Source organism: Manis javanica, chromosome 14 (genome assembly GCF_040802235.1).
Source record: "Manis javanica isolate MJ-LG chromosome 14, MJ_LKY, whole genome shotgun sequence".
Classification (NCBI taxonomy): Eukaryota; Metazoa; Chordata; class Mammalia; order Pholidota; family Manidae; genus Manis; species Manis javanica.
In genome coordinates this window covers 55,164,398-55,188,183 of record NC_133169.1, presented here as the reverse complement: position 1 = coordinate 55,188,183, position 23,786 = coordinate 55,164,398, and the positions used below count along the sequence as shown (strand labels likewise).

At 41.0% G+C, this 23,786-nt stretch overlaps 1 protein-coding gene and 1 long non-coding RNA gene across 2 annotated transcripts in view; both read left to right on the top strand.

The window, feature by feature from the left end:
• The window catches only part of LOC118972708 (uncharacterized), a 350,716-nt gene that overhangs the window by 206,715 nt on the left and 120,215 nt on the right, over positions 1-23,786 (top strand). The gene's annotated exons all lie outside the window — the stretch shown is intronic.
• Positions 8,309-9,262, top strand: LOC108389132 (olfactory receptor 2T29-like). Its single transcript, XM_073221950.1, has one exon. It carries the CDS (start codon positions 8,309-8,311, stop codon positions 9,260-9,262), a length of 954 nt encoding a protein of 317 aa, XP_073078051.1.

The following is a 23,786-nucleotide window of genomic DNA, read 5'->3' as shown; positions in this document are numbered from 1 at the left end:
ATGTTTATAATTTCTATTTTGAAATATTTATCAAGAAGATTGCTGACTTCAGTTTAACTTAGCCCTCTTTGTGGCATCTGATGAATTTTATTTTTACAAAATTTTTTTGCAGTTTCATTTTTCTAGTGACTCCTGCAGAATAATAACTGAGTAGGCAGCACCGTCTCATGCCCATAAACCCTCTTTCTTGAGCTGTGGAGTACCTGGAGCAATGGGGAAGGTCACAGTCAGGAAGAACTGGTGCCTTTCAGAACAAGCTCTTTCCTGCTTCCTGGATGTAGTGCCTCCCTCCACTGCCAGGTCCAGGAAGGAGCTTCTGTGTTATGCACCTGTGTCTGCCATAGGTGGGGCCATCACCTAGCTGGCATTTTGTGATGGTGAGGCCAACAGCTGTGTGGACCGGGTGCCTGCCAGGAGGAAGGAGCAGGAGGGTGAAAACCATAGTGGGGGTGCTCGGGCTTTGCCAGCCAGGGGGATGGAGCTTCTGAAGCTCCTGAAAGTTCCCAACCTGCTGGGCTATGTGTTTTTAGGATGATTTTGTCCACCTTCCCTTTCTCCTGAGCAGCAAGCTCTGTGTAATCTTTGCCCGTTTAAAACCCCTCTCACTGTTGGTAAGTCTTTCAAAGTGCTTGCTGTTCTTTTGTCCCAGAGATGCCAATTGTGGGTACCTTTTCTCCACAAGCAGCTGAAATGTCAGTCTCCCCAAGTATTCTGCCTGTCTAAACTTTCCAGCCCCTCTAATCTTCAGAGCACCATGCAATGTGGGTGTTTGCTCCTGGAACAGATCTCCAGGGGGTAGGTGTTCAGCAGTCCTGGGCTTCTACTCCCTGTGCTCTCAGTTTCTCTTCCTCCCGCATGTGAGCTGCGTGGGGGAGGGCTTGGGTCCTGCTGGACAGTAGCTTTGCTACTTTACCCTTTTCTGTGAGGTCTTCTCTTTTCCCCAGATGTAGGCACTCTCTTCTGCAGTCTTTGGGTCACTCTTTCAGGACTATTTGCTGTATTTTCAAGTTATATGTGGTTTTGAGAGGAAGTTACTGCCTCATTTCTCATATTGCCATCTTTTTCCCCCAGCAAGGGTAGTTTTCAACAAGGAAAATAAACCCAAAGTAAATGTAGTGAACAAAGTACTTACCAAGCAAGTATGAAATTAAAACAAAACAAAAGTAGTAAAACCAACTATATACAAAATTAGTCAAGGGATAAACAAAAAGTGAAGATTATGACATCTAACACCTAAAGTGTAGAGGAGAAAGAAGAAATAAATACTTTCAGATTGTGTTTGAAGTAAACCAATCAGCAACTTAATGTGAACTCACAGGCAGGGAGATATCCTTGAACCTTATGGTAACCACAAAAACCTATAATAGATACACAAAAAAATTATAAAAGAGAAAAAAACACTAAAGAAAACCATCAGATAATAAGAGTAAAATATAAGATAGGAAGAAAGTAACAGAGACTATTAAAACAGCCAGAGAACAATTAATAAAATTGCAATAATAACATACTTATCAATAATTACCTTAAATGTGAATGGACTGAATACACTCATCAAGAAACCTAGAGTGGCATAGTGAATAAATAAACAGACTGATCTATATGCTTCCTACATGAGGCTCATCTCAGACCCAAAGACATACACAGACTACAATTGAAGGGATGGAAAAAGATATTTCATACAAATAATGGGGAGAAAAAAGCAGAAGTAGCTGTACTTGTATCCAACAAAGTAGACTTCAAAACAAAGTAACAAGAGACAAAGAAGTGAATTCCACAATGATGAAAAGGTCAGTCCAACAAGAGGATAGAAACATTGTAACTATCTATGCATGCAAACATAGGAGCATCAACATATGTAAAACAAATAATAACAGATTTAAGGGAGAAAGAGATTGCAACACATTGATCTTAGGAGATTTTAACATATCATTCCCTTCAATAGACAGATCAACCAGACAAAAAATAAACACAGAAACAGAGACACTGAACAGTTCATTAAATCAGATGTACTTAACCAGATATCTACAGAACATTCCACAAAAAGAAGCCAGATACACATTTCCTTCAGGTGTACATGAAACTTTCTCTGAACCGGATAACATGCTAAGCCACAGAAAGAGCCTCAATAAATTCAAAATGATTTTGATTGTATGAAACAACTTCTCAGACCGCAGTGGTATGAAACTAGAAATAGATTACACAAAGAAAACAAAAAGCCCACAAACACATGGATGCTAAACACCATGCTTCTCAAAAATCAGTGGATCAATGAACAAATTAGAACAAAATTTAAGGAATATATGGAAATAAATGAAAACAAAAATTCATCAAAAAGCAAAAATTAAGCCTTGTCAGATAAGGCTTTATTTATTTTTCCCAAATATCACCTGTTTTAATGCACTTAGCAATTAATTTTTCATAGAAGCTGAGGTGCATAGAGAAAAACTGAACAGTACTGAGATGCTCTAACTCCAGTTCGTTGGTGACTCCTAAATCTGCTTCAGTGACAATTGTTACATAAATGTTGTTTAAAGTAGAATTTTAAAACAGGTAAAAATGACCAATGAAACAAAATATATGTCCTTTCTGAAGACAATTGGCAGTAGTTTAATCTACATAATCTCTTCCAGAAATTAGACCTTTCAACCTCTTCATTTTGTGACATGTTGAATGTTAAATTTTAAAAACTCTTACCAGCAGGAAGGTAAAACAAAATAATTGGCTTCTCTTTCTGTGAAGAGTTTAGAAGGGCTTTTAAATTGGGATATTTCAGGAGGAAATTACACATATCAAATACCTTCTATATGCTTATAATCATCACAAAGGCTAATCGTGATATTCAAGTTTTTACACTCCCACTCCCACATTCTGGTGTGCTGTAAGACTAGACAACACGGCAAATAATTCTGATGCCTCCCTATATGTGTCCAACTAGTCCGGAACACAATGAAATAGTAATTTTCCTATTAAGCTCCACCCTCACTGGTGGATATAACTGAGCTCTAGGCAATATTCAAAAGCTGTCCAATATACTCCAAACCCCCCTGCCGACCCAGCTCCTATTTGTGGTCAAAGTGAAGCAAGACCCACACAGTGGCCAGAGCACTGAAGGCCTGGGCAGTCTTTGCTGAGTAAATGGAGGAAACACAGAAGGTGCTGGAGGGTCCTGGGCAAACTGCTGATGCACTTTGATAAGCAGGTGTAACTGTGGTGGAACCCCACTGAACAGCCCACCCAGTGTTCCTGACAGGAGGACCTGCTGTCTGTTCCGTGCGATGAAACTGCCTCCCGGCTTGTCCTGACTGTTCCCTGCTCAGTATCTGGAGACTGATGTGGGCAGCTCAGTGTGTGTTTTAACTTATAGAATCATTGACAGCAGTGGTAGAATAATACTGAATCTTGATTTGAAGCATCCCAGCAAGTTTTCAATGCTGCACCACATTTAATATTCCTCAAGAGTTTAGTACATACATATTTTATCATTATCTAGATTTTAAAAAATGTCTTCATAGTAAGTACCTAACATCCTAAACTACCCTAAAGACACTGGCTCAGCAGGACTGGGACCCACAGTCTGTAACAGTCTCATATCTGCTGGGTACACAGTCCTCACTCCACAGTCTATAATTTGGGTTTTAGGTCACCCATTGCTAATTTCAATATGAAAACACAAATATGATTAGACCTTTGTTTCAAGGCTGTAATTACCAGAAATAGTCCCCCTCAATTAAATCAAGTCACTCTTCCTCTGCAAAATTTCAGTCTAATGAAGATGAATACATTATCCATTTATATAGAAATCATATATATATAGTTTTATTCCATCAGTATTTGGAAACATCCATTTCCACTTGTTAGAAATTATAAGATTTATACAAAGTTTGAAAACAAAAAATGCATTTACTTTTCTCAGTAAAAACTAATGGGCAAAATAATTGTGGAAAAAGCATCCAGAACTAAAGGAATGGACAGAATAAGTCAAGGATAATAATAACCCTTTTGCTCCTCCGGTTCTGTCTGTCTGTCTGGTTGAACCCACCGTCCTATGATTTTTCAGAGCCTCATGCCCCTGGGCAAATAGAGTGTGGCCAGTTTAAGTGAATAAAGAAAAGGGAGATGCCATCACCCCTTGTTTCATGGCGCCTGTTGGAGGAGCTGATACAGGGTGGGTTGACCAGTCCCCTTGACCTTGAAGAGGCTTGCAGCCAACAGACCTAACCAAGGCAATCAATATTTCAGTTGCAGTAATCTGGTTTTCTCCTTATGCCTTTTAAAAATAATCTCCTTTTGACTGACCAAGGAAGAAACACAAAAGTTAAACAAACCAATTACGAGCAAAGAAATTGAAACAGTAATCAAAAAACTACCCAAGAACAAAACCCCCAGGCCGGACGGATTTACCTCGGAATTTTATCAGACACACAGAGAAGACATAATACCCATTCTCCTTAAAGTTTTCCAAAAAATAGAAGAGAAGGGATACTCCCAAACTCATACTTTGAAGCCAACATCACCCTAATACCAAATCCAGGCAAAGACCCCACCAAAAAAGAAAATTACAGACCAATATCCCTGATGAATGCAGATGCAAAAATACTCAATAAAATATTAGCAAACCGAATTCAAAAATATATCAAAAGGATCGTACACCATGACCAAGTGGGATTCATCCCAGGGATGCAAGGATGGTACAATATTCGAAAAATCCATCAACATCATCCACCACATCAACAAAAAGAAAGACAAAAACCACATGATCATCTCCACAGATGCTGAAAAAGCATTTGACAAAATTCAACATCCATTCATGATGAAAACTCTCAGCAAAATGGGTATAGAGGGCAAGTATCTCAACATAATAAAGACCATATATGATAAACCCACAGCCAACATTATACTGAACAGCAAGAAGCTGAAAGCTTTTCCTCTGAGATCGGGAACAAGACAGGGATGCGCACTCTCCCCATTGTTATTTAACATAGTACTGGAGGTCCTAGCAACGGCAATCAGACAAAACAAAGAAATACAAGGAATCCAGATTGGTAAAGAAAAAGTCAAACTGTCACTATTTGCAGATGATATTGCAATGATATTGTACACTATTTGCAGAGGATATTGTACATAAAAAACCCTAAAGACTCCACTCCAAAACTACTAGAACTGATATCGGAATACAGCAAAGTTGCAGGATACAAAATTAACACACGGAAATCTGTGGCTTTCCTATATACTAACAATGAACCAAAAGGAAGAGAAAACAGGAAAACAATTCCATTCACAATTGCATCAAAAAAAATAAAATACCTAGGAGTAAACCTAACCAAAGAAGTTAAAGACCTATACCCTGAAAACCATAAGACACTCCTAAGAGAAATTAAAGAGGACACCAACAAATGGAAACTCATCCCATGCTCTTGGACAGTTAGAATTGATATTGTCAAAATGGCCATCCTTCCCAAAGCAATATACATATTAGATGCAACCCCTATCAAATTACCAGCAACATTCTTCAATGAACTGGAGCAAATATTTCAAAAATTCATATGAAAACACCAAAGACCGTGAATAGCCAAAGCAATTCTGAGAAAGAAGAATAAGCTAAGGGGGATATCAGCCCCAACTTCATGTGTCTGTTGGCCATCTGTATTTCTTTTTTAGAGAACTGTCTGTTCAGGTCCTCTGCCCATTTTTTAATCGGATCATTTGTTTTGTTTGTTGAAGTGTGTGAATTCTTTATAAATTTTTGACATCAAGCCTTTATCGGATCTGTCATTTACAAATATATTCTCCCATACTGTAGGGTACCTTTTTGCTCTACTACAAAGCCATAGTAATCAAGTCAATTTGGTACTGGCACAAGAACAGAGCCACAGACCAGTGGAACAGATTAGAGACTCCATACATTAACCCAAACCTATATGGTCAATTAATATTTGATAAAGGAGCCATGGCAAAATGACAGTCTCTTCAACAGATGGTGCTGGCAAAACTGGACAGCTACATGTAGGAGAGTGAAACTGGACCATTGTCTAACCCCATACACAAAAGTAAGTTCAAAATGGATCAAAGACCTGAATGTAAGTCATGAAACCATAAAACTCTTATTAAAAAAACATAGGCAAAAACCTCTTAGACATAAACATGAGTGACCTCTTCTTGAACATATCTCCCCAGGCAAGGAAAACAACAGCAAAAATGGACAAGTGGGACTATATTAAGCTGAAAAGCTTCTGTACAGCAAAAGACACCATCAATAGAACAGAGCTCAGAATCCATATGCCAGGGAGGGTGGAATTTGAAAGAAAGGTTATATTTTCTAATGCAATGTGTCCAGATTTCTTGGATATTTATATTAAGAAATTGAAATAATTGTCTCTGTTGTCTGCTGTTCTAACACCCTGAATAAATTCAATTTGTTAATAAATTGAATATAGTTATTAACATTTGAAATTAACACAATAGTATAAAATATATTTATATGTGTAGGAGCATTATGAAATTTCCCTGAAATATAACCACCTCTCAACTTTTTCCAGAAAAAGGAGCCCATATTTCCTTCCATTACTGCATTTTAACACTTAAGAAATTGAAAATCTGCAGATACCTAATCTTCATGACAAGACGCAGATGAACTTATTACTGATTCTCTTAATATCAGATATCTTTGCATCTATCACTCATTTTATTTATATTGTAGTTATTTTAAAATTCTACTTTTAATCATATTTATATAGTATTTGTTCCTGAGTAGACTGATTGTGACCTTCCTATGTGTAATGAATTTTAATTTGTCTTTGATTCATCTTCAGATGAATCAGAAGTTGGCTGTGAGCAGCAAGACAGAGGGCCTAACAGGGAATTGGAGTCAAATCTCTCAGTGTTACTCCATTTTCCTCTTTGTATCTCAGTCTCCATGAAAATTATTTTCTGTGTACATTAAAGCAGATAACATTTGGGAAAACAAAAACTTGTCTGATAGATGTCAGTGATTATCTACATCCCATTCCTTGTCCCCAATATGTATAGCAAATGGCAGAAGTTTTAAGATGATGAATTTCAACTTGGGAAAACATGTACTACATAGAAAAAAGTGGGATATCTGCATAAAGTTCTGCTTAACCAGGATTAAAATAAGAAGTATATGTGTATATTTATTTATATACTTGTGTTTAATAATTTAAAAGTTTTTGTAATTATATGTGTCTATATACACATATAATAAGTAATGCTTAAGTTCTTTAAGAATACAGAAATTATGGAATAAAAATTATCAAAAGCATATATAGATACTAAACCTGGTGAACTGACCTAACAGTGTGTCTTATATTACCAGAAAAGAATATCAAGAGCCCTCACTTACATATATTCTGCACAATTCTCTCTCTATATATTAATTATTTAAAATAGTGGTATTATGTGTATTCACTGTAACTGGGCATTATCTAACCACTTCCATTATTTTAGCTCATTTATTCCTAACTGTGCCTGAGATCGTTGTGCTTGTGTGCATTTTATGTAGAGTGGACAGCGGAATAGTGGGTGCAGGATAAGCTGGACCCACAGCTGCAGTACGGCTTCAGAGTCTGGGCTCCTAATGTTGCCCCTAGGATGTCCGAAGGGTTCCTTGGTGAGGCCCACAGGCTACTTGTGAATGTACAGCTCAACCCCCAACTTCACTCCTTCACTGTGTGACCCAGTTTCACGGGCACAATGGGTTCAGACATTCATATGGATTATCTCAAACTGTGATTCAGCTACTTTTTAAGTCTTTTTTAAAACTGAAGTATAAAATTGACATATAACATATTAGTTTCAGGTGTACAATGCAATGACTCAGTATTTGCATGCACTGTGAAATGTAAACTTTTTCTTATATTGAATGAAACTTCAAGAGTTTTTAAGAGCATAAGTGAAATTCTGTGTCCTATAACAAAAACTTTAGAAAGTGATACCCCATCTTTAATAATTCACTTTTTGTGTTTGTATACACCAGTGACTGTGCAAATTTCCATACTTGAAAAAGGACATATACCATAAGGTCATCTCATGACCATGAACTTTGACAATTTCAGAAGCTACCATTTATTTTGTCCCACAGGTGTAAATTATTAATCTTCTGGTATATTCATAGAATTACTGGTAACGTGTAACCTCTAGTTGTCCAGGACCATAAGGTTTCCTCCATTTAGCATAACTGGATTGATACGTGCACACACACACACGAGTACACACACACACACTAGTCATTCAGCAGGTGGCATCTCATGAGTGATCCATTACTTCTCTCTTTGGTGGGCCAGCTGAAATCATGGAGGACACCACCTGGATGGCCAACCACACAGAAAGACCAGAGTTCATCCTGGTGGGAATCTTCAGTCAATGCAAACACCCAGTCCTCCTTCGCATGGTCATTTTTGGGGTTGTCCTGATGGCCTTGTCTGGAAACACCATCCTGATCCTTCTGATACGCTCTGAGGCCCGCCTCCACACCCCCATGTACTTTTTCATCAGCCAGTTGTCTCTCATGGACATGACGTACATTTCTGTCACTGTGCCCAAGGTGCTCGTGGACTGGGTCACGGGTGCGAACACGATCTCAGCCCCCGGATGTGGGATGCAGATGTTCCTCTATGTGACACTGGCAGGATCAGAATGTTTCACCCTAGCCGCTAGGGCCTATGACCACAATGCAGCCATCTGCCATCCCCTCCGTTACCCTGTCCTCATGAACCACAGGGTGTGTCTCCTGGTATCTGGCTGCTGGCTCCTGGGATCAGTGGATGGCTTCTTGTTCACTCCCATCACCATGACCTTCCCCTTCTGCAGATCCCAGGAGACCCATCATTTCTTCTGTGAGGTCTCTGCTGTGATGAAGCTCTCCTGCTCAGACACCTCCCTGTATAAGACACTCATATACCTCTGCTGCGTCCTCATGCTGCTCATCCCTGTGACCATCATTTCAGACTCTTCCTACTTCATCCTCACCATCCTCAGGATGAACTCGGCAGAGGGCCGGAAGAAGGCCTTTGCCACCTGCTCCTCCCACCTGACTGTGGTCACCCTCTTCTATGGGGCTGCCATGTACAATTACATGCTCCCCAGCTCCTACCACACTCCTGAGAAGGACATGGTGGCATCTGTCTTTGACACCTTACTCACTCCTGTGCTAAACCCTTTGATCTATAGTCTAAGGAATAAGTATGTTATGGGGGCTCTGAAGAAAATGTTGAATGTGGGATCCATCTTTCAAGAAACCATATAGTAGGAAACTTTGATATCGATGCACTTATACGTTACTCTATATATCATAAGTTTAGAATCTTGCATCAGAATTATTCAGATTTTTATAAGTTTTACACTTTTTTAAGAATTACTTGCATGTAGTAGAAAACTCTTCAATTTCTAACCCTTCTCCATTCAAAATGGATTATACAGTCAGTATTTATGTTACATTTACTAAGTTTGATAACTGCACTGTCTGTAGAAGAATATCCACATTCTTAGAAATAAATACCAAAAATATTTAGAGGGAAAATATCATGAGAAACTATGATATTGATTTAAGTGATACAGAGGGGGATGAGAGAGGGGGAAGTGACAGAGCAAAAAAGGTGGAATGTTAATAACTGGAGAGTCTTGGTAAAGAGCCTGTGGTTATTGTTTGTATAACTCATGTCCATGCTAGTTTTCTGTAAATGTAAAATTATTCCCCATGAATGGTTAAAATTTCAATTCTCCCTCCTTTATTGAGTTTTTATTCTTTCCGTTCTTGTATCTGCATTCTGTTTGGTGGCTGTGTATGTGATATACTATCTTCTAAAAATGCTCCTTTCAAAGTGCCCAAGTATTAGCAAGACAATCACCTGCATGCTTTAATTTTGTCTACTTCATCCCTTATTTTCCAACAAAGGCATCAAATGGTGATTAATATTCCCCAGCAAGTAGATGTTTTAGGGCCATGAGAAAACTATAAGCTCATGGTTGGAATATGAATTGGTGAAGGTCCCTTGTATGAAGTGACATTAGACGTAGATTTTGAAGTTCATAATTTTTAGACAAAGGAAGAAAGCAAATAGTCAAACTCATTTATTGAATCAATTACTCAATATATATATTTTTTTCTGTCATATTAATATCCAAAAATCTCAGTGTTAAATGGTGACTATATGTTACCTCAGTGGAGTGTATGAGGCTGGATCGTGGGGAACTTGTTCAGAGACAAGATACCCCCGAAGAGCATGAGCAGCAGTCATACGGTTATCCAGGCAAGACAGAGAAATGTTCCAGTGACCCTTCCTTTCACGCTTCATGCTGTAGACTCATTTCTTAGCCTTTGGTGACCTAGAATTTTACAAACAGTATTGAAAAGACCAGACTAGCCCTTTGGTGATATTAAATTGATGATAGTCAAATGGTGACCTGAACACGGGAGTTCAGGGGAGCAGGTGAGTATGGACAGTTAGCTGAATGGTGTTGACCTGTGTGCACCTGGAGATACCTGAGCACCAGGAAGGCCTTGTAGGGAAGGTTATTTGAAGTGTGGGGCCTTGGACCCGTTTCACAAAGCCACAGACATGGTTGCATACTAACCATGATTAGTTTATGACTGTAAACTATGGATCTGTAGTGTTTGGGGAGGCAATGTGGACCAATTTCCAATATTTTTTGTCACAGTAAAAAAGAACTAATAAAATATGTATATGTCAATTTTTTTTATTTTGGTATCATTAATCTACAATTACATGAGCAACATTATGTTTACTAGACTCCCCCCATTATCAAGTCCACACCACATACCCCATTACAGTCACTGTCCATCAGTGTAGTAAGATGCTATAGAATCACTTGTCTTCTCTGTGTTTTACAGCTACCCCGTACCTCCCCCATTCACATTATATCTGCTAATAGTAATGCCCCTTTATTTCCCCTTATCCCTCCCTTCCCACCCATCCTCCATAGTCCCTTTCCCTTTGGTAACTCTTAGTCCATTCTTGGGTTCTGTGAGTCTGCTGCTATTTTGTTCCTTCAGTTTTTTTCTTTGTTCTTATATTCCACAGATGAGTGAAATCATTTGATACTTGTCTTTCCCTGCCTGGCTTATTTCACTGAGCATAATACCCTGTAGCTCCATCCATGTTGTTGGAAATGGTAAGATTTGTATTTTTCTTATGGCTGAATAATATTCCATTGTGTATATGTACCACATCTTCTTTATCCATTCATCTACTGATGGACACTTTCTTGGCTATTGTAAATAGTGCTACGATAAACATAGGGGTGCATCTGTCTTTTTCAAACTGGGCTGCTGCATTCTTAGGGTATATTCCTAGAAGTGGAATTCCTGGGTCAAATGGTATTTCTATTTTGAGCATGTTGAGGAACCTCCATACTACTTTCCACAATGGTTGAACTAATTTACATTCCCACCAGCAGTGTAGGAGGGTTCCCCTTTCTCCACATCCTTGCCAGCATTTGTTGTTGTTTGTCTTTTGGGTGGTGGCCATCCTTACTGGTGTGAGGTGATATTTCATTGTGGTTTTAATTTGCATTTCTTTGATGATGAGCAATGTGGACATCTTTTTATGTGTCTGATGGTCATCTGAATCTCTTCTTTGGAGAATTGTCTGTTCCGATCGTCTGCCCATTTTTTATTCGAATATAAGCTTTTTGCTTGTTGAGGTGAGTGAGCTCTTTATATATTTTGGATGTCAAACCTTCATCGGATATGTCATTTATGAATACTGTAGGATGCCTTTTTTTTCTGCTGAGGTATCCTTTGCTGTACAGAAGCTTTTTAGCTTGATGTAATCCCATTCGTTCATTTTAGCTTTTGTTTCCCTTTCCCGGGGAGATATGTTCCTGAAGAAGTGGAAATTGTTTATGTCTAAAAGATTTTTGCCTAGGTTTTTTTCTAAGAGTTTTATGGTTTCATAACTTAAATTCAGGGCCTTGATCCATTTCAAATTTACTTTTGTGTATGGGGTTCAACAATGGTCCAGTTTCATTCTCTTCCATATAGCTAGCTGTTCAGTTTTGCCAACACTAGCTGTTCAAGAGGCTGTCATTTCCCCATTGTATATCCATGGCTCCTTTATCAAATATTAATTGACCATATATGTTAGGGTTAATATCTGGACTCTATTCTGTTCCACTGGCCTGTGGGTCTGTTCTTGTGCCAGTACCAAATTGTCTTGATGACTGTGGCTTTGTAGTAGAGCTTGAAGTCAGGGAGTGTAATTCCCCCCACTTTATTCTTCCTTCTCAGGATTGCTTTGGCTCTTTGGGGTCTTTTGTGGTTCCATATGAATTTTAGAATTATTTCTTCCAGTTGATTGAAGAATGCTGTTGGTATTTTGATAGGGATTACATTGAATCTGTAGATTGCTTCAGGTATGATGGCCATTTTGACAATATTAATTGACCCTAGCCAAGAGCATGGGATGAGTTCCCATTTGTGAGTGTGTCCTTTTATTTTGTCTTCAGAGTGTCTCGTACTTTTCAGGGTATAGGTCTTTCATTTCCTTCATTAGGTTTATTCCTAGGTATTTTTTTCTTTTTGATGCAGTTGTAAATGGAATTGTTTTCCTGATTTCTCTTCCTGCTAGTTCATCTTTAATGTATACAAAGCAACAGGATTCTTTGTATTAATTTTGTATCCTGAAACTTTGCTGAGTTCTAGTAGTTTTGGAGTGGATTCTTTAGGGTTTTTTATGTACAATATCATGTCATCTGCAAATAGTGACAGTTTGATACCCATTTTGTTGAGAGTTTTTATGATGAATGGATGTTGAATTCTGTCAATGATCCATTGATTATTTAGTAGCATGTTTGTTAAGATGTGTTTGTGAGCCTTTTTGTTTTCTTTGTAGAATTTATTTCTACTTTCATACCTTTGTGGTCTGAAAAATTGGTTGGTAGAATTTCAATATTGTGGAATTTTGCTCTTTTTGTGAGCTAGTATGTGGTCTATTCTAGAGAATGTTCCATGTGCACTTGAGAAGAATGTATATCCCTGTTGCTTTTGGATGTAAAGTTCTATAGATGTCTATTAGGTCCATCTGTTCTAGTGTGTTGTTCAGTGCCTGTTGTCTTTACTTATTTTCTGCCCGGTGGATCTATCCTTTGGGGTGAGTGGTGTGTTGAAGTCTCCTACAATGAATGCATTGCAGTCTATTTCCCTCTTTAGTTCTGTTAGTATTTGCTTCACATATGCTGGTGCTCCTGTATTGGGTGCATATATATTTAGAATGGTTATATCCTCTTGTTGGACTGCCCTTTATCATTATGTAGTGGCCTTCTTTATCTCTTGTTACTTTCTTTGTTTTGAAGTCTATTTTGTCTGATATTAGTACTGCAACCCCTGCTTTCTTCTCACTGTTGTTTGCCTGAAATATGTTTTTCCATCCCTTGACTTTTAGTCTATGCTTATCTTTGGGTTTAAGGTAGTTTCTTGTAAGCAGCATATAGATGGGTCTTGCTTTTTTATCCATTCTATTACTCTATGTCTTTTATGTGTCCATTTACATTTAGGGTGACTATTGAAAGATATGTACTTATTGCCATTGCAGGCTTTAGAGGTACTTGCCCTCTATACCCTTATTAAGCTGTTATATACACTGTCTGGAGAGTCTTTTCTTCTCTCCCTTCTTATTCCTCCTCCTCCCTTCTTCATATGTTGTGTGTTTTGTTCTGTGCTCTTTTTAGGGGTGCTCCCATCTAGAGCATAGGATGCCCTGTAGAGGTGGTTTGTGGGAAGCAAATTCCCTCAGCTTTTGCTTGTTGAATTGTTTGATCCCACCATCATAATTTAAATGATAGTCGTGCTGGATACAGTATCCTTGGTTCAAGGCCCTTCTGTTTCATTGCATTAAGTATATCATGCCATTCTCTTCTGGCCTGTAGGGTTTCTGTTGAGAAGTCTGATGTTAGCCTGATTGGTTTTCCTTTATAGGTGACCTTTTTCTCTCTAGCTGCCTTTAAAACTCTTTCCTTGTCCTTGATCCTTGATGTGTCTTGGTGTTGTCCTCCTTCTTCCTTACCAATCTGGATGCCTTGTATTTCCTTGTTTTGTCTGATTGCCATGCTTAGAACCTCCAGTACTATGTTGAATAACAGTGGGGAGAGTGGGCATCCCTGTCTTGTTCCTGATCTTTGAGGAGAAGCTTTCAGCTTCTCACTGTTAAATACGATATTGGCTGTGGGTTTGTCATATGTGGCCTTTATTATGTGGAGGTACTTGCCCTCTATACCCATTTTGTTGAGAGTTTTTATGATGAATGGATGTTGAATTCTGTCAAATGCTTTTTTGGCATCTATGGAGATGATCATGTGGTTTTTGTCCTCCTTTTTGTTGATGTGGTGGATGATGTTGATGGATTTTCGAATGTACCATCCTTGCATCTCTGAGATGAATCCCACTTGATCATGGTGTTTGATACTCTTGATGTATTTTTGAATTCGGTTTGCTAATATTTTGTTCAGTGAATTTGCATCTATGTTCATCAGGGATACTGGTCTGTAGTTTTCTTTATTTGTGGGATCTTTACCTGATTTTGGTATTAGAATGATGCCATAGAATGAGTTTGGAAGTATTCCCCCCTCTTCTATATTTTGGAAAACTTTAAGGAGAATGGTTATTGTGTCTTCTCTGTATGTCAGATAAAGTTCATCCATGAATCCATCTCGCTCAAGATTTTTGTTCTTGGGTAGTTTTTTGATTACCGATTCAATTTCTTTTGCTGGTAATTGGTCTGTTCAGATTTTCTGTTTTTTTTCTGGGTCAGCCTTGAAAGGTTGTATTTTTCTAGGAAGTTGTCCATTTCTTCTTGGTTTTCCAGATTGTTAGCATATAGATTTTCATAGTATTCTCTAGCAATTCTTTGTATTTCTGTGGGGCCCGTCATGATTTTTCCTTTCTCATTTCTGATTCTGTTTAGGTGTGTAGATTCTCTTTTGCTCTTAATAAGTCTGGCTAGGGGTTTATCTATTTTGTTTATTTTCTCAAAGAATCAGCTCTTGGTTTCATTGATTTTTTTCCTATTGTTTTATTCTTCTCAATTTTATTTATTCTCTGACCTTCTGCTGACTTTGGGCCTCATTTGTTCTTTTTCCAGTTTCAATAATTGTGACTTTTGACTATTCATTTGGGATTGTTTTTCCTTCTTTAAATAGGCCTGGATTGCTATATACTTTAATCTTAAAACTGCTTTTGCTGCGTCCCTCAGAAGTTGGGGCTTTGTGCTGTTGTTGTCATTTGTCTCCATATATTGCTTGATCTCTGTTTTAATTTGGGCATTGAACCATTGTTTATTTAGCAGCATGTTGTTAAGCCTCCATGTGTTTGTGAGCCTTTTTGTTTTCTTGGTACAATTTATTTCTACTTTTATACCTTTGTGGTCTGAGAAGTTGGTTGGTAGAATTTCAATCTTTTTGAATTTACTGAGGCTCTTTTTGTGGCCTAGTATGTGGTCTATTCTGGAAAATGTTCATGTGCACTTGAGAAGAGTGTGTATCCTGCTGCTTTTGGGTGTAGAGTTTTGTAGATGTCTATTAGGTCCATCTCTTCTAGTGTGTTGTTCAGTGCCTCTGTGTCCTTATTTATTTTATGTCTGGCAGATATGTCCTTTGGTGTGAGTGGTGTGTTGAAGTCTCCTAGAATTCTATTTCCTCCTTTAATTCTGTTAGTATTTGTTTCACATATGTCAGTGCTTCTGTGTGCATTGGGTGCATATATATTTACAATGGTTATATCCTCTTGTTGGACTTCCCCTTTATCGTTATGTAATGTCCTTCTTTATCTCTTGTTACTTTCTTTGTTTTGAAGTCTATTTTATCTGCTACAAGTACTGCAACACCTGATTTTTTCTCCCTATTGTGTGCATGAGATATCTTTTTCCATCCCTTGACTTTTAGTCTGTGTATGTCTTTGGGTTTGAGGTGAGTCTCTTGTAAGCAGCATATACATGGGTCTTGCTTTTTTATCCATTCTGTTACTCTGTGTCTTTTGATTGGTGCATTCAGTCCACTTACATTTAGGGTGATTATTGAAATGTATGTACTTATTGCCATTGCAGGCTTTAGATTCGTGGTTACCAAAGGTTCAAGGGTAGCTTCTTTACTATCTAATCATCTGACTTCACTCTCTTATTAAGCTATTATAAACACAGTCTGATGATTCTTTATTTCTGTCCCTTCTCATTTTTCCCCCTCCATTTGTATGTTAGGTGTTTTATTCTATACTCTTTTGTGTTTCCTTTGACTGCTTTTGTGAATAGTTGATTTTATTTTTTGCCTTTAGTTAGTATTTGGTTGGTCTGCTTTCTTTGGTGTAATTTTATTTTCTCTGGTCACATCTATGTAGCCTTAGGAATGTTTCCATCTAGAAAAGTCCCTTTAAAATACCCTGTAGAGGTGGCTTGCGGGAGGCAAATTCCCTCAACTTTTGCTTGTCTGGGAATTGTTTAATCCCTCCTTCATACTTAAATGATAATCATGCTGGCTACAGTATTCTTGGTTCCAGTCCCTTATGTTTCATTGCATTAAATATATCATGCCATTCTCTTCTGGCCTGTAAGGTCTCTGTTGAGAAGTCTGATGATAGCCTGATGGTTTTTCTTTTGTAGGTGACCATTTTTCTGTCTCTGGCTGCCTTTAATACTCTGTCCTTGTCTTTGATCATTGGCATTTTAATTATTATATGTCTTGGTGTTGTCGTCCTTGGGTCCCTTGTGTTGGGAGATCTGTCAGCTTCCATGGTCCAAGAGACTATTTCCTCTCCCAGTTTGGGGAAGTTTTCAGCAGTTATTTCTTCAAAGACACTTTCTATCCCTTTTTCTCTCTCTTCTTCTTCGGGTACCCCTATAATGTGAGTATTGTTGCATTTGGATTGGTCACAGTTCTCTTTATATTTTTTCATTCCTGGAGATCCGTTTCTCTCTCACTGCCTCAGTTTCTCTGTATTCCTGTTCTCTGATTTCTATTCCATTAATGGTCCTTTGCATCTCATCGAGTCTGCTCCTAAATCCTTCCAGAGTTTGTTTTATTTCTGTAATCTCCTTCCTGACTTCATCCCTTAGCTCTTGCATATTTCTCTGCAGATTCATCAGCATGGTTATGACCTTTGTTCTGAATTCTTTTTAAGGTACATTGGTTATATCTATCTCTGCAGGCCCTCTCTTGGGTGTTTTCTGGGTCATTTTGACTGGACCAGATTCTTCTGCCTTTTCATGGTGATAGTGGTAGTTGTAGGCAAGTGGTGCATGTGTCAGCTCGGAGAACAAAGTCCCTTCCTGCTTGCTGTTCACCTTCCTCTTCTATGCTGCCTGTGTTGGTTACCCACACACTTGGTGCAGTGCCTGGGTTACTCCTCTGAGCTGCCGTGGGCGGGGTAGGCACACCAGGTGTGTTCTTCTGTGAGAGTGGTGCACCTTGGTGCCTTACCACAGCTTCCTCTGTCTGTGCTGGGCATCTACACACTGGTGGCAGCCTCTGGGTCTTGCCCGGGTAGCTGTGCACTGGGGGGAGACTCTGCGTGGTTGGTGTGGGCAGGGCCACTCTCCGGCTGCTCCATCGCTGTGGTGAGACCGTGCCGGCCAGGGAGAACAAATAGTAGGGTGCTTATTGCCATTAGGGGCTTTAGGGCTGGGTTTCCCCCCTGGGGGTTGGGCCAACTGAAATTCCTTAGGATTCCCAGCTTGCTAGGCAGAGTGTTCCAGGAGGATTCCATCCAGATGTGAAGTCCCTGTCCATTTAAGACTTTCAAAAAGTACTCACTTTTCTTTAGTCCCAGGCCAGCTGGCTCTGGGGACCCACTCGCAGATTTTACTTTCCCGTTTCTCTAATTTCTAGTACACCATGCAATGTGTGTCTTTGCTCCCGATGCAGGTTACAAGGGCTGGGTATTTAGCAGTCCTGTGCTTCCACTCCCTTCCTGCTCCAACACCATTCTTCCCGCTGGTGAGCTGGGGTGGGGGGGGTGCTTGGGTCCTGCTGGGTAGCGGGTTTGTACCTTACCCTATTCATGAGATGCTGAGTTCTTGCAGATGTAGATGTAGCCTGGCTGTTGTACTGTATCTTCTGGTCTCTCTTTTAGGATTAGTTGTGTTTTCAAAAATATATATGGTTTTTGGAGGAGATTTCCACTGCCCTACTTGTGGTGTCACCTTGGCTCCTCTTCCCCTGATACTGCTTTTACATTAGTTTGTGTTGCTGGGGAGGGGTCAGTGTTATATTTTGGAGGTTCCTGGGCCCTGGGGAGGACTGGGAGAGCAGACTGGGGGGAAGCACAGCCCACTGGACCCGCTGGATCCCTTCTGACTGACATAGGATGTTCACATGTCAGCCCTCAGTTCCCTGTGAAACAAATGGGGGAACAAGGTTTTGCTCACCATGCTGAGCTTCCCGAGGTGTTTCTTAGCATAAGACTCCTCAGTGACTCACTTTTTCAGAAGTTCCTTGGGCATCACTCTGTTGCTGCAGGGGTAGGGCACACCAGGGGTGAGCCACCAGGATGGGTTACAACTATGCCAGCTGCAGGTACTGGGAAGCCCTGAGGGTGACCTGCCACCCAGTGCTGGTGCAGGTGTGTCAAGTTCTGGCCATCCTCATCTCTGCCAGTTGGGACTCGCTGGATACCAGGCCCAGCACCACAGGGCTGGGTTTCAATGGCTGCTGTGGCTCCCCAGGGATGCTGGTCCAGGAGGCTGGGTTGTGCAAGTGGGTGCTGAGGCCTCCTCTCTGAAGCAGGTCCATCAGGCCGGGCGCAGACACCATGCCTCTGCCAGGCCCATTAATAACCTGGAGGCCACTGGGATCTGACAATGCGGTCACCACAGGCCCTGTTTCCCACAGCTACCCAGCCTTTTCTGGCCCAGGGACCCTGGGCATCCAGAGACTGGCCAGTAAGATGGGGGCCCCATACAGAAATCTGTGGCTTTCATATACACTAACAATGAACTAATAGAAAGAGAAATCAGGAAAGCAATTCTATTCACAATTGCATCAAAAAGAATAAAATACCTAGGAATAAACCTAACCAAAGAAGTGAAAGACCTATACCCTGAAAACCATAAGACACTCTTAAGAGAAATTAAAGAGGACACTAACAAATGGAAACTCATCCCATGCTCTTGGCCAGTTAGAATTGATATCGTCAAAATGGCCATCCTGCCCAAAGCAATATACAGATTTGATGTAATCCCTATCAATTACCAACAACATTCTTCAACGAACTGTAACAAATAGTTCAAAAATTCATATGGAAACACCAAAGACCACGAATATCCAAAGCAATCCTGAGAAGGAAGAATAAAGTTGGGGGGGATCTTGCTCCCCAACTTCAAGCTCTACTACAAAGCCACAGTAATCAAGACAATTTGGTACTGGTACAAGAACAGAGCCACAGACCAGTGGAACAGAATAGAGCCTCCAGACATTAACCCAAACATATATGGTCAATTAATATTTGATAAAGGAGCCATGGACATACAATGGGGAAATGACAGTCTCTTCAACAGATGGTACTGGCAAACTGGACATCTACATGTAAGACAATGAAACTGGATCACTGTCTAACCCCATACACAAAAGTAAATTCGAAATGGATCAAAGACGTGAATGTAAGTTATGAAACACCATAGAACTCTTAGAAAAAAATATAGGCAAAAATCTCTTGGACATAAACATGAGTGACTTCTTCATGAACATATCTCCCTGAGCAAGGGAAACAAAAGCGAAAATGAACAAGTGGGACTGTATCAAGGTGAAAAGCTTCTGTACAGCAAAGGACACCATCAATAGAACAAAAAGTTACCCTACAGTATGGGAGAATATATTCGTAAATGACAGATCTGATAAAGGCTTGACATCCAAAATATATAAAAAGCTCATGCACCTCAACAAACAAAATACAAATAATCCAATTAAAAAATGGGCAGAGGAGCTGAGCAGGTAGTTCTCGAAAGAAGAAATTCAGATGGCCAACAGACACATGAAAAGATGCTTCACATCGCTAGTTATCAGAGAAATGCAAATTAGAACCACAATGAGACATCACCTCACACCAGTAAGGAGGGCTACCATCCAAAAGACAAACAACAACAAATGTTGGTGAGGTTGTGGAGAAAGGGGAACCCTCCTACACTGCTGGTGGGAATGTAAATTGGTTCAACCATTGTGGAAAGCAGTATGGAGGTTCCTAAAAATGAAGAAAACAAATCCTACCATTTACAACAACATGGATGGAGCTAGAGGGTACTATGCTCAGTGAAATAAGCCAAGCAGAGAAAGACAAATACCAAATGATTTCACTCATATGTGGAGTATAAGAACAAAGAAAAACTGAAGGAACAAAACAGCAGCAGAATCACAGAACCCTAGAATGGACTAACAGTTACCAGAGGGAAAGGGACTGGGAGGAATGGGAGGGAAGGGAGGGATAAGGGTGGGGAAAAAGAAATGGGGCATTATGATTAGCATGTATAATGCGGGGGGCGGGGACATGAGGAGGGCTGTACAACACAGAGAAGACAAGTGGTGATTGTACAGTGTCTTACTACGCTGATGGACAGTGACTGTAATGGGGTTTGTGGGGGGGACTTGGTGCAGGGGTGACCCTAATAAATATAATGTTCTTAATGTAATTGTAGATTAATAAGGAAAAAAAAGCAAATGAAATCAAGACCTAAACAGCATAAACATGTAATTTAAATATAGAGAGGTAATTATTAATTGTAACAGCTAACATGTTCAAAGTGTTTGCCTCTAAGGAGCTAGCAATAGAAGTGGGCCAGAGGATGCTGCATTTTGCTACAAGCCTTATAAAATGACTTGACTTTTAAAATAATATAGCTGTATTACTTTGAAAATAGATTTTAAGGTAACAAAATTAGAAAGAAAAGTGAATGGTCATCCCGAGGAGTAATGTTCTGGCGACCATGCCCGGTGGTGGTGGCCTCAGGCCCGTAGGTGGAGGGTCCCAAGGCCACATTAGCTCTGATTGTCATTTATTGTCCCTGACATGAGTGTAAATACATTTCAATAAAATGTCAAGACTGATAGCCATTCAAAAAAAAAAAAAAGATGGGGGCCCCCTTGCATGCGGGCTGCTCTGGGGAACGTGGGAAAGAGCTTGCCTCATGACAGCTCTCACTTTACTTATCAATTGCATTTAGCTTTGGGGATCAGCCATCTAGGTGGGAGTTGGGGTTCTCTCTATTGAGCCATTATCCTGATCAGTAAAGACCCATTACTCCGACTGTTAAACTTGCTGTTGGTTTCTTTTTGGCTTCTGGGATGGGCTTCCACGCAGTCACAGGCACGTAAATCCCGCTAGAACAGCCCCACTTTCCCCACCCGTCCCCCTCTGGTGCCCTCACGTCAGCGTCAGGATAAACTCGCCTTGAACACCGTGTGGGGAGAGGACCCGCGGGAACGGGAGGATCAGAGGGAACCGGAGATGGAAGGGAGGAGGGAAAGAGACAGAGAGCCCTTGGTTCCGCGGAAAGGACAACCGTGCCGACAGCACCTGGCTCGGAAGGTCTTTGGGGGCGCCGAGGGTCTCGATTCGGAACAGCTGGATTCGGGTGCGGCAGATTCCAAGGGAGCGGCGCGGGTTTCCCTCCGCCCCATTCCCGGCGGCCTCGGGGCCCTCACGGCGTCCCCTCCCTCGCGGGTGGCTTATCCAGGAGGGGATGCTGTGGTTTCAGGGGTTTACCCGAGTATGGGCTGCCCGGGTGACCGGCTTAACCGTCTCCCCTCCCTCCCCTCACCTGTCTCCAACAGGTTGCGACATGTGTGTGGACAACCGCAACGGGGAGTGCCCCATGCACGGGCCGCTGCACTCGCTGCGCTGGCTCGTGGGCACCAGCAGCGCCGCGGCCGCCGCGCCCCCGCCCGAACTGCCCGAGTGGCTTCGGGACCTGCCGCGGGAGGTGTGCCTGTGCACCAGCACCGTGCCCGGACTGGCCTACGGCATCTGTGCGGCGCAAAGGATCCAGCAGGGCACCTGGATTGGGCCCTTCCAGGGCGTCGTCCTGCCCCCAGAGAAGGTGCAAGCCGGCGTGGTGAGGAACACGCAACATCTCTGGGAGCTAAGTCGCCCACCGCCCAGCACCTTGCCACCAGTCGGAGCCTTGGTGGGTGGCTACATCGGGGAGAGCCTCCCTTGTTTCCCCAAAGGTAGTAGAGATTAGATTTCCCAGGTCATGAGAATGCTTGGTGCATAAGCAGAGGTGCGCAGCTGGGCCTGGCACAACAGGCCCTCCAGGGCCTACAGGTTTCTGCAGATGGTATCACCTTGACAAGCTTCTGTTCCAGCTGGGATGGATTTGACCGTTGGTCTCCCTGGATCTTGAGACAAAGAGAAACCAGCTGAGGAGATGGAGCAGAGAAAATACAGCATTGAGGTGTGAGCTAGGTGAACTTTGCATCCCATTCTAAGCTCTTCTAATATGCTTTTGCGCACTGGTCAAGAGTGAACATAAGCATACACAGGAGGAAGGACAGCCAGTCTCATTTTCCCAGATAAAAAACAGTTTTGCAGATGCTGAATGTGAGAGACTGAAATGGTTCCTAACGTTCAAAGTACCCAGAGTAAGCAAATTATACTGTGAGTCAGAAATCACAAATTTGGCTTCTTCCTCTCTGACAAAGTACAACTATGCAGTCTTCAAAAAGCTAGGAAACTAAAATGTAGAAAAGTCCAATCACTTTGTCATAATCCAACTGGTGATGATATTTAAATGGCACAATGTTAACCTGCTGTTATTGTTTAAGAATAAGCAACTTCCTTGACAAATGTTAAGCTGAAATTTGTCCTAGAGTGTCGTTGTTGGTTACTGAGGTCCCCTTCCAAGGAGACAGACCCTTAGTGCAGGTAATCTCTGCCCCAGTGTTGGCCACCTCCCACCCCTGGAGTTGCTGATGAAAGTCAAGATGCTGGAAGTCTTCCCCTTGAGGGCAGTATGTAAATCTGGCTATTTGAGTCCAGGCCATGTAACGGAGTGGGAATAGGCAGAAAAGAAAGTTTCATAAATGCCAGCGGCCAAGTTGGCATGGACCTTAGGGCTCCATTAATGGGTAATTTCTGTGGCAGCTTGCCACCCGCTTGTTTCAGTGGCCAATCAAAATGATCATTTTTATGGTGAGGTGCTTCATACTCACTAAAACTCATTTGACTGAATAATGCCCTCAAATTTTTGCTGAGATGCACTTGGAGATACAGTGTTGTGAAAAAAACAGACCTGGTCTCCAGAACCCTTCATAACTAGGGGAACCATGCCTGCAAAGCCTCCTTTGGTGCGGAAGGAGCTCAGTGTATGAGCTCACAGGCCGGCCAGCAGGCCAGGATGATCACCTGGTGGCCGTGGGCTACGTACCCCCATGCTCAGGCCCCCAGGTTCCACTTCACTCTTAAATTGGAAAACAGTTACACACTTTTAATCTTTCAGGATAGGATTCTTGAATGAGGGAAAAGGTTGTGCATATTTATGTCATCAGTTTTCTTTTTTTACACAAATTTTTATAGGAAAACAGGCTAGGAGAAAATGGCTTGGTACCTAGAGGCAGGCTGGAAGTCCGAGCTCTTGGGTAGGAAAACCTGACAAGTGTGAAATAATCAGAGCATCTGGTTTTGAAATATTTCCTAGTTGGTTTTTGTTTCTGACTAATTAGTTATAACTTCCAATGTGGTTTAAAATTTATAAAATGCTTCCAGGCACTTTCATGGTTAAGTGGTGCTATTAGGAACTCTAATACCATATGCAGTTAGAGGTCGGCCAATACTTTTC

Coding starts and splice junctions, on each gene's coding strand:
- LOC108389132 (XM_073221950.1), top strand. CDS start 8,309: ATGGAGGACACCACCTGGATGGCCAACCACACAGAAAGACCAGAGTTC.